Source organism: Thermothielavioides terrestris, chromosome 4 (genome assembly GCF_000226115.1).
Source record: "Thermothielavioides terrestris NRRL 8126 chromosome 4, complete sequence".
NCBI lineage: Eukaryota > Fungi > Ascomycota > Sordariomycetes > Sordariales > Chaetomiaceae > Thermothielavioides > Thermothielavioides terrestris.
In genome coordinates, this window is record NC_016460.1 from 3,406,269 (window position 1) to 3,422,957 (window position 16,689).

Here is a 16,689-nt window from a genome sequence, read left to right on the forward strand (position 1 = left end):
TCCAGCCTGCCCCAGCCAACACATGGTCGCTGATTCGCCTTTTGTGCCGCTGTGGCGTGCACGGGCACTGGCTCTCTGCAGAGCAGCATGATGCGCAGTTACACGAGTCCAAGTACCTACTAGCTACCCCGTACCCTCTGCAAAGTGCTTGAGGCGTCGACTAGGAACAATCACGTGGAGGGTGAGACATGGGGGATTCTCGTGTGCAGCATGCAGGGATATCGGGACATAATTGTGTGTTGCGATGGCAAATTCCGAGAATACGCCGCTGCGTGCTCCGAATATAGCCAGGGATGATGTCCGATTTGCCCTTGATGGGATCTTCTCTCCTTGATCTCTTCAAAGCTCCGATGGTTATTCTGTGTCGCAGCGATTGGCCACTATGCACTGCTCAACGGCTCGTAGGGCCGCGAAGAATGAGAGCACCGCTTGGTGTTTCTGCGTGGATGCGCCGCAGCGCAGCGCAATTCTCCGGTGAATAAGGTAAAGTTTCGTTCTGTCGATCACGGATCCACCAGCGGTGGCGGAATTGAAGTGAAGTATGACCCGCTGCCCCTGCTGGGTAGACGTTAAAGAGGTCCCGCCAAGACTAATTTCGGCCAATTGTCGGCAATGTTTTTACAGCGTTTTTACGCAACCCCGATCGCCAAGGGCGTTTGCTCTATCGCCAAGGGGTTAGTTCGCCAAGGGTACGGGGGGCGGCGCTAGCCCCCCCGCTAGTTAGGATTCGGGTTAAGGTTAGGGTGCGGGTCAAGGTTAGGGTACGGGTTAACTTCGTTTTCTTTTCTTTCGATTTGGTTAAGGTTTTACAAAGTTGTTGCTACAAGTCTTTGCGATTCTTCGTTGTTGATGTTGCTCGAAGTCGTCGTGGCCTTGGCGATTTGTAAATACTTGTAAGCGGTAGGTTCCGAAATTAGGCTTGGCGGGACCTCTTTAACGACGACCCGCTGCTGCTGCTGAACTGGCGCTGAAGCCCGGGAGAGTCTCGGGCTTACGCGCGCCCTTGTCAGCAATTGCCAGGGACCGAGTCGCCGGGGCGCGCTAGGGCCCAAACGAGTTTGGGACGAGGCAGCAACTCGGAACTAGCAGGAGTGTCGCTCTGTCACAAACTCCTCGTTGATGATTGAAATGAGCAGAAAGCGGGCTAACTTGAGTCACCGATGGCTGCCTTGTGTGCAGCGGCAGCATCCAATGTACCGTAACTACATAAGTACAGGGTCGCGCCTTCCGGATTCGGTTGTGGAGTGCAGAAATCTGGTAATCATTCCGTACATGACAATACGCTACACTACCTAAGTTAGTGGTGTCTCCTCCCCCTTGCCAGAACTTGGATCCGTCAAATCCTCCTTCTCCCATTCCATTCCATCAAATGTTCATCTGCAACACGGAATACTTGTGGTACCGCTACAGTGGAGGGCGTAGCATGCAGATGGGATACCTTAGCGGGGTAACCTGCTAAATTGTAAGCCAAGAGCATGCCTTACCTGGGTGTAAGCTTGGCTCCGTTTCTATGGCATAGAATCAGGATAAGCCTGATCCTGGGCATAAGCCTGACGGTCCCTGACGACCCTGACAACTTTTGGCCCTATAGTGGGCCCTGTAGGTGCCCTGGACGGATGCCTAATAGCTTGTATGGACCACTAACCGGATACGCTGGAATTGGTGGAATGCGCATTGGATATGCACCTATTGCGAAGCTAAATACAGTGCATCCTCCGCCGAACTTTCTGCATTTTTCCAACTGCCCATGCCAAGCCTTGAACCTGTGTCCTAACCTCCATAGTGGAAGCAGTGGAAGTGCAGTGGAAGCAGTGGAAGTGCAGTGGAAGCAGTGGAAGTGCAGTGGAAGTGCAGTGGAAGCTGTGGAAGTCGGGTGTGGTGGAAGATCTGGATTGTGGTGGAAGATCCGGCTGTGTGGTGGAAGCTGTGGAAGTGTGGTGGAAGATCCGGCTGTGTGGTGGAAGCTGTGGAAGTGTGGTGGAAGATCCGGCTGTGTGGTGGAAGCTGTGGAAGTGTGGTGGAAGATCCGGCTGTGTGGTGGAAGCTGTGGAAGTGTGGTGGAAGATCCGGCTGTGTGGTGGAAGCTGTGGAAGTGTAGTGGAAGATCCGGATTGTGGTGGAAGATCTAGCTGTGTGGTGGAAGATCCGGATTGTGGTGGAAGATCCGGATTGTGGTGGAAGATCTAGCTGTGTGGTAGAAGATGTGGAAGTGTGGTGGAAGATCCGGATTGTGGTGGAAGATCCGGATTGTGGTGGAAGATCCGGATTGTGGTGGAAGATCCGGATTGTGGTGGAAGATCCGGATTGTGGTGGAAGATCTGGCTGTGTGGTAGAAGATGTGGAAGTGTGGTGGAAGATCCAGATTGTGGTGGAAGATCCGGATTGTGGTGGAAGATCGAAGATGCGGAAGAGTGGAAGATGCCTCTTCTCGAGTGCACTTTCTATATTCGGTATTGGATTAGGGTAATGGACTACCTGGACATAGGGGGACCTAGTTTTTCTACTTTTCTATTTGTCTCAGAGCGTTACATTCGTTGTCAGGGGGTTTGGCCCTCTGATCACATATATTTAAGTGGGCTAAGCCCATCTTCTTTATCATCAAGCAAGACATCAAGTAGTTGTCAATACACGTCCATTGACACTATATTGGTGGTCCTCCTTCTTCTAGGAAGGCTATTAAGCCTCTCCTTTCGTTGTTCTACCTCTGTCTAGACGGTAGGCATTCGAGCTATTGAGCTCTAACCGTATTCTTATTGTCTTTTGTCTTTCTACTACATCCTACTAGACGTATCTAAGCTATATATCTTCCTTTTAGGAGACATCCTTCCTACTATTCGATATATACTATCTTTATCCGTCTAGAGGTATACTATATTCTTTTAGAAGCTATTTTATACGTCTAATCCTAGGTATAGTAGAGTAGGTTAGTATAGAGGTTTTATACTATTTTAAATAGAGGCTCAATCGAGGAGGAGCTTAGCTCTATATCTAAACGAGATAGTATAGACTATAAAGTCTTCTAAGATTATAGAACTATACAATGCTATATTAATAGCTATATAACGACGATATAGCCGACCTATTAAGGCTTTAGTATACTGATACCAGTATCTCTAGGAGGTATAGAAACCTATTGAGGTATATATATTCTAGGGGTCTATTGAAACCTTGTCCTAGGAGACCTTCCTTTATCTAGACGGCGTAGAGTATTAAAAAGATATCCTATTATCTCTAATACTTCGAAGACCTATTGAGGCTTCGTTATTATCGATATAGTAGTTGTAAAACGCTAATCTAATCGAAAGACGATAGTTCTATCCTCTTAAATAAAGATAGGGGTAGAATTTTTATCGATCATTATTTTCTTCCCTAGTCTAGCTAAACTAGTTATAAAAGCGATTAAATATAGTAGCTATTCGTAAGCTTCTAAGCTTAGGACTATACTTTTATAATATTTAGCTCCTTCTAATAGTATATCTAGTATTGTTTTATATTAGATATAAGGTCTTAGTATAGACTTTTACTTTTCTTCTTAAGAGCTATACTCTTACTGCTATTATATTAGTTAGGTCTAGTATATTAGTTGCTAAAGGTATCTAGGTGATCTATAAGGAACCTATAGTTATCCTTTAAGGCGTTTAGACTATATATTCTAAAGGAACCTAGCTTCTTAAGAGGTTTTCTTCCTTTAGATAGACGTTAAAGGAGTCGATATTCCTATAGAAATGTATATATTAATCTTTTTATAGTCTATCGATATAGTCGTTGCCTTTCTCAAAGATAATAGCTAAGCGTCTAATAACTAGATTCTAGTAGTATATATATATATTGTCTATAGAAGCTCTAGAAATTCTATCGACCTCTATAATACTATTAATCTTAATGTTAACCTCTAAGGGAGAGTTTAAAGATATATCTATTTTATAGCCTTTCTAAGGTATACTAAGCGAAGAAGACTTAGCTAAAGTAGTATAGACATCCTTTCCATCTTCGTTAGATACCTCTACTCCGCTTATCTATATAGAGGTACCTATAGTAATACCTTCTAGTCTCTCTAAAGCTAAAGCTCTAAAAAAGATGACTAAGTATATTTTTACTACTATACTTAGTACGACCTTTTCGACCTTAGCAAAGGCTAGCCTTTAGGGCTACTTCTCTAGTTAGAATGCTATACGTTGGATCAAGACCTTCGAAGAGATATACAAAGCTTATTAGGTTATTAATAATAAGATTTATATATATTTATTCGAGCTTTAGTACAATACTACGATTTAGCCTATTATTCGTTATTAGGAGAAAAAGGACTAAGAGACCTAGGTAGCTTTCAAAGCTAAGTTCCTAAAGTGTTAAAAGAGCAATGATCCTAAGTAGTATAGAGATAGAGATTACCTTTATAATTTAATCGAAAGGAGATACTAGCTAGTTAGTAAAGTTATCTACAACTACTTTAAGTTGATCGACTATATATATATTATTGCCTTTACTAAAGTTTATAAAGAGCTATAGTATATAATCGTTCTAACTATATAGTATATATTTAATCAATGGATCTAAGTAGCTTTTAAAGACTATTAGTATACTTTAAAGAAGGACGATAAGGACTCTATCTATATTACAAAGTAGGTAGACTTCCTTAAGTTCGTTTAGGATACTCTTTAGAAGGGTCTTAATGTAAAAGACCTCTTTTTTAAGACCTATAAGTATAAGATCGATCTATAGAAGTACTACTTACTTCTAGCTATATTTACTATTAAGACGACCCCTAAGCTATAGGAGTAGGAAGAGGAGGAGCTAAAGAAAGCTCTTATACCTATACTTGATAATATCGACGATCTAGCTAATTAGCTCTAGTGTCTATATATCTAGAAGTAGAAGATCGTCGAGCAGTTCAAATAGAAGATCGAGGCCCTCTATTTATATAGAATCGATCCTACTTTTAACGAGATCGAGGTTCTTTAGACGTATTTCCAATAGTGGAGCCGCTTATAGGAGAGACGCGTTGGCTTTATCACTAGCCTATATATTGATAGTTATCCTCTTAGCTATAGTAGACCTATAAGCTTTAGCTATTACTACTATTATAGTGATTTTAACTATATAGTCTTTAAGTATATAGAAGCTATAAAAGCTATAGCTATAGGTCTAATATATTATAAAGGTATAGACTACTACCTTAGCGATAGGAGTAAGAAGAGCTATATACTAGCTAAGACGATTACCTTTGTAAAGGTAGATATTAATAGTGTATAAGAGGTCGGTAAGATCAGCTAGCTTGTCCTTATATATATAGCCTATTGCCTATAGTATAATAGCTACTTTATATACTAGGTATACTATTGTAAATATAAGCGTTTAAATAGTTACTTATTTAAACTAGATATATCCCTAGTACTAAATAAGTACTACCTCTAGTAGCTTAAAATATATTAGGAGCCTATAACTATCTAGACGACAATTAATCGTCTTATATACAAAGGGGAGCTTAAGCTTACCTCCGCCTTCTATTATATAGCGTCTAATCAGTTGTCGTTTTATATAGTTCCGTTAGAAGGAGGTTATATCTTAACTTAGAAGGTTGTCCTATAGCCTACGTTAAAGGCTAACGAATTCCGTTGACTACCTCTTCCTCTCTTTGACTAGACTGAGGGGGAAGCTAAGGAGGAAATAGACGAGGAAGCGGAGACTATACTTTAAAATATATCGTCTACTAAATGTTAGTTCGCTAAGGATAAAAGGGAAGATAACTTCTAGATAGGTAGTACTCTTATACCTCTAGTAGAGCCTCTTTATATAACTATCTTTAAGAACCTAGCTATAGCGAATTATATAAAGAAAAAGGAGCTATAGTCTAAGCTACCTACGCTAAAGGTTATTATTGCCTCTATATATAAAGGATATAATCTATACTATAATAAAGGCGAAGACTAGTTTAACCTTTAATAACTTAGTCTATATCTTACCTAAGTATAAGGACACTCTAATTATATACTTATAGGGTATTTCTATCGATATCGAGGTCATTGACTATAAGGGGTCTAGTGTTCCTAAGCCTAATAGATCGACCACTATACTAAAAGATATAGAGGTCTATATATAGGCTCTATATACTAATATAAATATATTTGACGACTCTTCTTCTAGTTAGACTAAGATAGTTCTAATAATCTTTGAAGTTACTAAGGATAGTATATAAGGCATTTATATAGGAAGCCTCTAGGAACGTTAGATTTATAAGGATCTATCTAGAGACGTTGACGATTATATCTATACTTTGCTCTAGAAGTCTATCTCGATGCTTTCAGTCTTATAGTATATAGAACTTAGTACAATAATAAGAGTATAGTCTCTTCCTACTCTATATATCTAGTTTGAGAAGGGCTATTATAATAAGTACCTTACTCTAATCGACTCTAGTTCAAAGTACAACTATATCTCGATAAGTGTTATCGAGAAGTATATAATACTATACTAGCCTATTAAGGTCATTTTAAAGAGTCTTTATAGCTTAGTATTATTTATTAGAGAGACTTAGGTCACTCTATACTTAAGAGGAGTTGGTATCAACTTTTACTTTTTTATAACTAAAGACATTGCTAATAGCTATAAAGTAATCCTTAGTATATTGTTCGTTAAAGATATTGCTCTAACCTTCGATTACTATAATAGTAACTTAATTACTATTAATCTAATTATAGAAGAGAAGATAGTCTAGGCGTATATTGTCTCTAAGAAGATTGTCTAATGGAATTGCCTATTATTTTTAATGTAATTATCCGCTTAGGAGTAATTTTAGGGATTAACGAAAAGTCTTAAAAGAATCTTTGACTAGATAGAAATAGAAGAGAGCGAGATTGCCTTCGGTTTCCTCGACGATCGTATAAGTAAAGTAGTTTTTTGTTACACGCAACTGTGGCAAGGGCACCCATGACCGCACCGCGGTCAGGGGTGACGAGCGTTCCCTTAAAAAGGGGAACCTCACCCGGAACCCCTTCGTAGGAAGAGAGACTGCATCAATATACTTTTGTGATATATACTAGTGTTCAGGAGTGCCGCCTTATTAGCTAACGAGGCTAAGAGGCATTGATCTTTCTTACCCTTATATGTTTACCGTCAGATGGTCACCGAGGACTATCGGCGTATAATAAGTGGTGCCTACTAACGATTCGAACTTGTTCGCTTCCCGTCGAAGGGAGCTAAGTTCAGATTAGGAGATATTACAAGTTACACTCGGCAAATTGTATAGAGCAACGCCTAAGGCAGATAATGCTCCTTTATAAAGGAGTAAGCTTCGGAATATATGATCTATAACGAACCGGTTTACGACCTAGCTACCGTTATTCTAATATTAAGCATTTATAAGGAGTTAGAAGCTAGATAGATTTAAGCCTTATAAACGCCAATGTCTATAGGGACGTATAGCAGATACTCAAGTTCATTAAGGACTTTGAGGTTACCTACAACGTCTAGTAGATAACTGCTATCAACCTCTAAGACCTCTAATACCTAGAAGCCGCTATATCACTCGAAGAGGCACTAGAAGGAGACGTCTATACCCAACGGTACATTGGAACACTGTACGTTGTAGAGTACCCTCCCTCTTAGATACTCGACAATTATATTCCTTGCGCCTACCTTATAACTATTAGGCGTAAAGTCCAAGTAGCTGTTAGTAAGAACCTTATCCTAGACCCTAGGATTGAAGACGCTACTTCGAAGACTAAGGACTTGACCTAAGAAACGCTAGAGACCTTAGTACTAGAGAATTGGGGACTACTAGAGACCTTAAAGCCTTAGGGGACTAACGATTAGTAACTAGGACTAGCTATACCGCTAGAAACATCGGTAAAAACCGGATATAATCCGACCGAGAACTAGCTAGCAACTCTATTAAGCCTAACCTTTTAGGAGCAACTAGAGCCCTAAGATATACCAACTATTCTTCAATAGGGATACGACACCTATATCGTTAGTAGCTATAATCTCGGTGGACGCTACTAAGTACCGCTAAGAGGATTATAGGATCTACCGCCTTAGAACCGACAACCCAAAGAGGAAGACCTATTATCTTCGATAGCTTAGCTAATCAGTACTTTCAACTAGGTTCCTTAGCTATCGCTATAGACGCTTAGCCAACTATCCTAGTACCTATCTGAGCTTCCTAGACTAGATATAGTTATCTAGAACCCTAGAATAGAACGTATAGACAGTTCGTTCGATTCTAGTATCTCTTTACTATTCTAAGAGATACTGAGCCTGCTATATAGACAAGTAGCTAGACCTTCTAGACAAGAAGCTAGACCCTCTAGATAAGTAGCCAGAGCTATAGATATCTAGGCTACGTTCACTATATAGGACTTTCTTATCTAGATAGCTAGAATGATAGAGAACCTAAATATTATAATCGAAAAGGCGAATAGGGCTATAGACGTAGAAGACCATTAGCCTAAAACCAAGGACGAAAGTACTACGTCTTTGTAATCGGCTATATCTACGTTGAAATAGAAGATTTAGGACACCGGTCTCTTCTAGCTGGATACGAAGAACAAAGCTAAAGAACCCTAGGACCTATAGTATAACAAATAGTAGCTGTACTATAAGGATGTCAACCTTTAGGTTAAGTAGATAGATTAGGTCGTTAGATACTACCTAACAAAAGAAGAGACCCTATATATAGAGATATAGACCCTATTTCGAGGATTAGCGCTACAATAGTATAAGTAGTAGCTCTCTACTATAGAAAAGGCAGTACTGACTATATCTATAAAAGCGTAGACTAAGCGTTTAAAAAAGGAGTTCAACATCAAGAGATATAAAGCGGAGAAATAGCTAAACGAAAACTAGTATATCGTAAGGGACAACTACGAAGATAAGCTAGTCCAGAAATTCGCTATAGAATACTTTAAATATATATATATTTAGGGAGATACTACTAAGGAGCAACGTCTAATACGCCTATACAACTGCCTTTATCTAGAACTTCGTTAGCTATACCCTGAACTAGATATAACTATAGAGATAAGTATATTCCTTAGTATCCTCGACACCAAAGTATATATTGTCAGAGATAAGCTCTGCTAGGACGTTGCTAAGGGCTGTATTATCGGCTACGGTCCTATTGTCAATAACATAGATATAGAGTACAACGACGAAGGACGAAGAGACGACTAGGAGGATAGCGGAGCCTTTTAGATAGAAAGAGGTAGAAGAGGATACTGCAATCCTTAGAGAAGAGATAGAGACAAACCTTAGTGACTTAGAAACAATTGGTATAGAGATAGTGACCAAATATAGCTATTCGGTAACTGAAACTTTTATAATATAACTAGATATAGAAGAGGATACTGACCATTCAACAATCGTAGAAGAGGAGTTAGACTGTTCAACGGCTAGAGAAGAGGCGACAACAGCAACTAGGGAAGACTACTTCGACCTCAACGACTTCAACGGATTCAGATATATATATGTAAGAAGCAGTTCGAAGATAGCACCTTCTTATACTATAGCGAAATCATAGTGACAAGAGACGACGAAGACGTTAACCTTTACTATAAGATGCTAGAGAAGACTAGGTACGTTCTTATCGACGAATACGACACCGAAGCCGAGGACGAGGAGTCGAAAGACGAGGAAGCCAACAGTTCTTACCACTTATATTACACCTTTCGCTAGCCTAGACTAAGTTGGAACAAACTACTACGATAGCTCCTATAGATTTAGCAATGTACTGCCTATAGTAAAGTCTTTGTAATACGTCGTAAGCTTTTCGAATATATAGCCGACGACGACGACGAAGACAAGTGTAAGCCTATACAACCTCAAATAGACCGTTAATACAACTTTAATAACAACGAGGACGAGCTTAATAATAAAGATATAAACTTTACGCTAACTAAAGGATAGATTATAGAAGTATAGCTATATATATCGCCACTGAAAGCATTAGATAAACAAGCTATATACCTTATAATCAACATTAGTACGAACCTAGGTAAGCTAGGCACCGAGGTTTACTTCGATATAGGTAGCAACACCAACCTTATCGACAAGGAGTTCATCTCTAAGTGGGCTAAGAACCTACACTAGATCGACGTAAAGCTATACTTTATTAAAGGCGTTGGAGCCTATACTAAAGTTAAGAAGTAAGTCGAGTTTGACTTCTATATTTGAAGAATCGTCCGTAGTACCAACGTAGACGGTCACTTCACTATAATAGCCAACGTCATTGAAGGCTTAGAAGCGAAACTATTAATTGGAACTGACTTTATACTCTACAACGGAGTAAAGATTGACCTTAATACGTCTACCTATTACTTCTAGTCTATTTATAATATAAAGGTAAGAGTATATATAGAACGGAAAAGAACAATCTAGAAGGTGAAAGCTATAAATACTATAATAGTCGTACCTATAATGGAACACCTGATCGAGACTATGTTCAAGCCTATAGATACCGATAACGATAATCTAGGCAACTAGAAACGCGAGCTCTACTTCGCTTTATACGTCGAGGGTATACTAGACGTTATTGTAGACGTAAAGAGTGTATACTAGGCTATTATAAGGAACAACACTACTTGCCTAATCACCATTGTCGAAGGATAGTGTATTAGACACCTTCTTTAGTATAGCCTAGAGGAGGATATCTAGGCAATGGTATAGAACCTTATATAGTAGACTTGGGATAACGTTGCAGACAACAAATATATATAGATGATAACAACTATATAACCGGAGCCTAGCGGTAAAGAACTGATAATAGAGATACTAATAGAGGATAAGTATAAGCCACCTACTAAGCAGGAGTTCTATATACTATCCTATAGTATCGAGAGACTAGACGACATCCTATATATTAAGTTAACAGTAGAGGTAAGCGTCTATAGTAGGGACAAATGGTATATAGAAGAAATAAAGGCACTGCTAGACAAGTATAACGTCTTCCGTAACTATAGCATTGTCCCTATACTAAAGGATTAGAAAATGAGAATTCCATTTGTCGACGGATAGTAGAATCAGCTCAAGCCTATTCGGGTTTACCCGCTAAGCGCTAAAGACTAAGCAATCGTCGACAAAGAATACAACAAACTGTATATATAAGGAAAGATGGACTTTATAGACTAGCCAACCCCTATCACTTATCTAGTCTTCGTAGTCTACCGTACAGTTGCTAGAAAAACGAAAGGCAAAGCTATAGTGGACCTCTAGCCCCTAAATACATTGGTGGTACTAGATATATACCCATTGCCCAACTAAGACGATATTATAAATATAATGATAGGCAATATAATCTTTATAGCATTCGACGCCTCTAGATTCTTCTTCTAGCTTCTAGTCGTAGAAGAACACTATAACTATATAGTGGTTATCAGTCCTAGAGGCTTAGAACGCTCGAACGTTGTACTAATAGGATTTAAAAACTCGCTAGCTTTCGTATAGCGCTTTATAGACCGCTTGTTCCGTAAGTATAAGCACTTTGTATATACCTATATCAACGACATTATTATCGCTAGTAAGAATATAAAGGAGTACCTCAAGTACGTTGAGACAGTTCTCGATATCCTCGACAAGGTATACGTTTATATCTCGATAGAAAAATCCTTTATAGCCTACCCGTCAGTGAGACTTCTTAGCTATATAGTTAATAGCGAAGGAGTAGCTAAAACGGACGATAGGATCGCTATATTCAAGAAACTCAAGTTCCCCAACACCCTTGAGACCTTGGAATAGTACCTTGGTATAGCTAGATGGCTATATAAGGGCATCCTATAGTATATAGCGAAAGCGTAGCCTCTATAGGACTATAAGACTAAACTCCTTGCCTAAGGGAGAGTAAGCGAAGACCTTCCTATCGCTAAATCGAAGAACGCTAGGAAGGCATTTACCTTGAACGCTAAATTCAAGCCTACGCTAGCGGAACTAGAGTCCTTTAGGCTACTATAGGAATATCTATATAAATAGTACTTCCTATATTATTACTGTCTTGATAAGCTGTTATTTATCAAGCTCGACGCGAGTAGCAAAGGATATAGAGCAATTGTCTTTCAACTCTATAGCGAATAGGATAGTACTAGTATCCTTGGCCAAGATATCCTAAGTAGCGAGATCTAGCCTATTATATTCTTATCCCGCCTAACTTCTAATATAGAAAGGAAGTACGGAAGTACAGAAGTAGAAGTCGCTACTATCGTATAGGCAGTTAAGAAGCTCTAGAAAATGGTATAGTCAAACTAATACTCTATAAACATCTTAACAGACTATATAGCGACTAGAGACATTGTAAAGTATACGTCTCTTACTACTATAGACCTTGTAAAGGCTAATCTAAAGCTCGCCAACGCCGTAAACTGGCTATCCTAGTTCGACCTCAATATCTTCTATATACTAGGAAAGCTCAACGTTGTACTAGACGCCTTATTACGCCTACCGACCTTCGAAGAGGACGCTCCTAACGAAACCTAAGACGCTACTAACGAACTAGAGGATATTTGGTCTACTACCTAGATCGACACCGAGGAATACTATACTATAGACACTAGTACCTTCGAGCTAGTCATTAGTGACAAGTTTAAAGCTAAGCTGACTATAGCTTACCCTAACGATCGCTAGTATAACAAGATTATTAGGAGTCTCTACAATATAGAAGAACGAGCTAAGAAGATCGCTAAGTAGAGAGAACACGAAAAGCGAGAAGGAGAGCTACAAAGAAAGTAGTACCGAAAGCTATAGCTTGGACCCTATAAACTGAAGGACGGTCTCCTCTACTACGTCGACTACGAAGGAGCGAGGAAGCTTTGTATCCCTAGTAGCTATATCAAAGACATTCTTACTATTGTATACGATAATATTTACTACTTCGGTATAGACAATATAATAGCGAACCTCTTGGTATTCGTATTTAACCGAAAGCGTTAGATAGTATATAAGTACGTTCGGCACTGCCCTATATATAGAGAGAACTAGACCTTAAGAGAACTGAAGCCTAGAGACCTTTAGCTAATTCGAACATCGCTATAGCCTTTCTATACTATCACTATAGATTTTATCGTCGGTTTGCCTACTGTGCCCTCCAAAAGGACACCGTAGTCAATGAAAAAGTACCTAATCCTCAACGCTATATATACTATTATTTGTAAATTTAGTAAAAAGAAGCTTCTTATAGCTAGAAACGATAAAATGTTAGTAGAGGAATAGGTAGTTATAATCCTTAGAGCGTTGACGTATATAGATTAAGGACTCTTAGTGCAAATCATTAGCGACCGAGATACTAAGTTCACCTCTGACCTATAGAAGGAAATCTTTTATATCTTAGGCGTTAGCCTCCTTTTCTCAATAGCCTATTATCCCTAGACGGACGGTTAGTTAGAAAGGACGAACTAAACAGTAGAAATCACTATCTATATAGAAGCTATAGAAAAACTAGGAACGCTATAGCCTCTACTTCTCCCTATGTTATAGTATAATCTTAACAATACGCTTATAGTCACTATTGGAAGATCGCTGAACGAGTTAGTATATAGCTTTAAACTACGCTCTATCCTAGATATACTTCACTGTAAGAAGGGTACCGTTGCCTCCGTCGAAGCCATCAGTGTCCTTAGACAACAATACTAGAAGGAAGTAGTGGAATAGATCGATTATATAGGCGCTATCGCAAAGATATATTACAACGATAAGTATACACCTACCGAGTTCGAAGTAGGAGACACCGTTTATCTACAACTATACAACGAATACTATCTCTTAGGAAAGCCTAAACGAAAGTAGTCACTATAGTGGGCAGGACCGTTCAAGATTATCTATAAAATCGATAGGAACGCCTATAAGCTTAACTTCCTAGCTAGTTGGAAAGTCTATCTAGTGGTTTTAGTTTCCTAGTTATAGAAGCCGGATTAGGGGAAAGACCCCTTTGGCTATAACGTAGAACCCCCTAGCCCTATAATCGTTGACGGAGACGAGCATTAGGAAGTCGAGAGAATCGTATAACAGCGTATCACTTAGAGGAACTAGAAACCTAAAGTCGAGTATCTAGTACGATAGAAAGGATTTACCGCTAAGGACGACTAGTAGATCCTATATATCTAGCTTGTTGACGGTACTAGGGAACTTGTTGAAAAGTACGAAAAGGCGTACCCTATCGACTAGAAGAAGGAACATTGTAACAAGGGTATTGCTATCAAGGAATAAAAGGAAGTGAAGGAGATTCCTTAGTCTTAGAACCAAGTTGTTGTCGAGCTACTACGGAGGAAGGGTAGCGACTATTGACAACTATACTATTATTGACTTTCCCTTTCTCTTTCCTTCTTTCCTATTTCCCTCTCTTCCTTTCGTTTATTTACACTTTCCTTATTAAAATACATTCACTTTAGTATATCTATCACCGTTATACCGCTACTAAACATATAAGCGCCGTCCTCCATCTTATAGATCTCTTGGTTTTTCTTCTCCTTACCCTTTACTTAGATATTACCAACGCTTTTAGTTATAAAACCGTAGTCATTTAGTTCGTTAAGCACTTTGCTCATTCTAGTTTTCCTATATCTAGATTTGCCACTGACCTTGACCTACAAATGGTTAGGGAAAGCTATCCTATTGCTATAAAGGTATAGGGCTTCGAGCTTCAAGGGTATAATGTTCTATTCTCCGGCCACCACTAGATGGCAATACTATTTATTGGCTATAAGTACTACGCTATTGTTTTTGTTTACTTCTAGAATAGCCTAACGTAGGCTACTATAATTTCCTTTCTTTTCGTATATCAACCTCAATATATCTATCTTCCTCAATAATTCCTTATCGTAGTTATTTGTATTCGCTATATAATCGATCGCTAAACCTTTTTATTATTGAGCTATATATATTTATATAAGCTACTATTAGTCGATATACGCTTATACTATATTCGCAACTCGAAACAATCCGCTATACGTTCTCGCGGTACCTACATCAACGATAGAGGCGACTATATAGTCGATTCTCTTAGCTTACTAACGTCATTGAGTAGCGAAGCGCTTAAGTACGATTATATCGACATTACTGAAGGAGATACCTAACTAGCCTTCGTTGTATATAGAATGCCTCCCTATATATAAAAGACTTTCGCTAAAACCTATACTACTAGTACCTAAAAGAGAGAGAGCACTCGCTTTGCTATAAAGTAAGTAGAAGGTACTACGAAGGTCACTAATATACCTAATACCACTCTATATACTATAGAAGTATATACGTCCCGCCAAGCTATAACCAAGGACGTTGTCGCCAAAGTCGCCTATAACAACGAAATGATAGTCGCTAAGAAAGCTAATATAGCTAGAGCGATCTAGAACAGTTTAGAAACTATATATAAGGAACAGGAGTAAGCCGCTATCTTAGGCCCTATTATCATTTCGAACGATAAGCCTAAAGTCACCAAGGACTATAAAAAAGTACTAGATAGCAATACGGTATAAGAGCACCTCGACGCTCTTCTCACTTATAAATATACAGAAGGAGAACAACCCCTCCAACATATACCTAGGATCTAGTACCCTATTATTAATAATATTGTAATCGCCTATATATAGCGTAAAGAGCCTTAGCAAGCTATATATATCGTATCCAATGACGAAGTAGTTGTAAACGACGACGACTAGGATACCTTGGACAACAACGAGGCTAATTACGCTAATGATAAGGAGGATATAGCCACAGAGCTGTATCGTATTCTAGAGCTATAAGAGACCTATATATCCTATAGTTATTCCCATCGCCCTATAAAAGCCGTAAACAAGTATATCGCCACTATAAGCGAGGCACTCGCCTATATATATATAGACTTCGGCTATAACGAAGAATATATAGCTAAGCTTGTAATACAATTCGCTAAATTCTATTGCGTAGTCCCGAAAAAAGATCCTAGTGATAAACCAGCTAGCTTCGCTTACAACTTATATATCTATAGGATCAAAGGCATAGTCAAAAAGGCCCTTAAGGAGTTCTAGGAGACTAGAATAGTGACTATAAGCTATATACCAATCGCCATTGAGATCCTCGCCTTATAGTATATATCACCTAAAGGGGAGGGCAATCTGTCTATCAACGTAATATTGGTAGAGCTCGGCCTAATATACTATAACAACGCTAAAGCTATAGATATAGCAAGCGGTACTAGCTATATAGTTACTATAAACGACGCTACTATCAAATCCCTCTAGGCCAATATAAAGACTGTACAGACGTTTACCAAAGACCTATTACATTTCGTATAAAAGTACTAAGTATATGTCAAGGAAGTCGAGAACGTCGCTATAGAATCTATAAGATATATTAGCGCTATAGATACAAATAGGAACATCGGATATATAGAGCTAAATACCTTTGCCTTCTAGGCCAACCTAGATAAAATGCATTATTATTAGATTAAGAAGATTAGCGATATATAGCAAGCCTACGATAAGACTATAACGGAACTCCGTTGTATAGACAATATACTCTGTAAAGACATCGACGTAGTTATATATATAACCTCCGATATATAAGACATTATCTATATAAGTTTGTCGAAGTATATACAAGACCTCGAGCGCTGTACAACAATCCTCGAGGCCTATACGATTGTACTAGGCGCAATTCCTAGTAAGATAGAAATTACGAAATAAACTATTACAACCGTCTAGCCCAATAAGCGCTAAGAACTAACACCTAAAGTTAGCT

At 38.9% G+C, this 16,689-nt stretch overlaps 2 protein-coding genes across 2 annotated transcripts; both read left to right on the top strand.

Annotated features, from left to right (window-relative positions):
- Positions 1 to 11,484: 11,484 nt before the first annotated feature.
- On the top strand, positions 11,485 to 11,727 carry THITE_2053993 (uncharacterized protein; the record flags this gene model as incomplete). The annotated part of the gene is made up of 1 exon (XM_003655791.1): positions 11,485 to 11,727. A coding segment is annotated over one exon (243 nt), but the record flags the coding sequence as incomplete, so codon positions are not given.
- A 1,728-nt stretch (positions 11,728 to 13,455) lies between these two features.
- On the top strand, positions 13,456 to 13,875 carry THITE_2052421 (uncharacterized protein; the record flags this gene model as incomplete). The annotated part of the gene is made up of 3 exons (XM_003655792.1): positions 13,456 to 13,588; positions 13,643 to 13,707; positions 13,774 to 13,875. Coding segments are annotated over 3 exons (300 nt in total), but the record flags the coding sequence as incomplete, so codon positions are not given.
- Between the last annotated feature and the right edge of the window lie 2,814 nt (positions 13,876 to 16,689).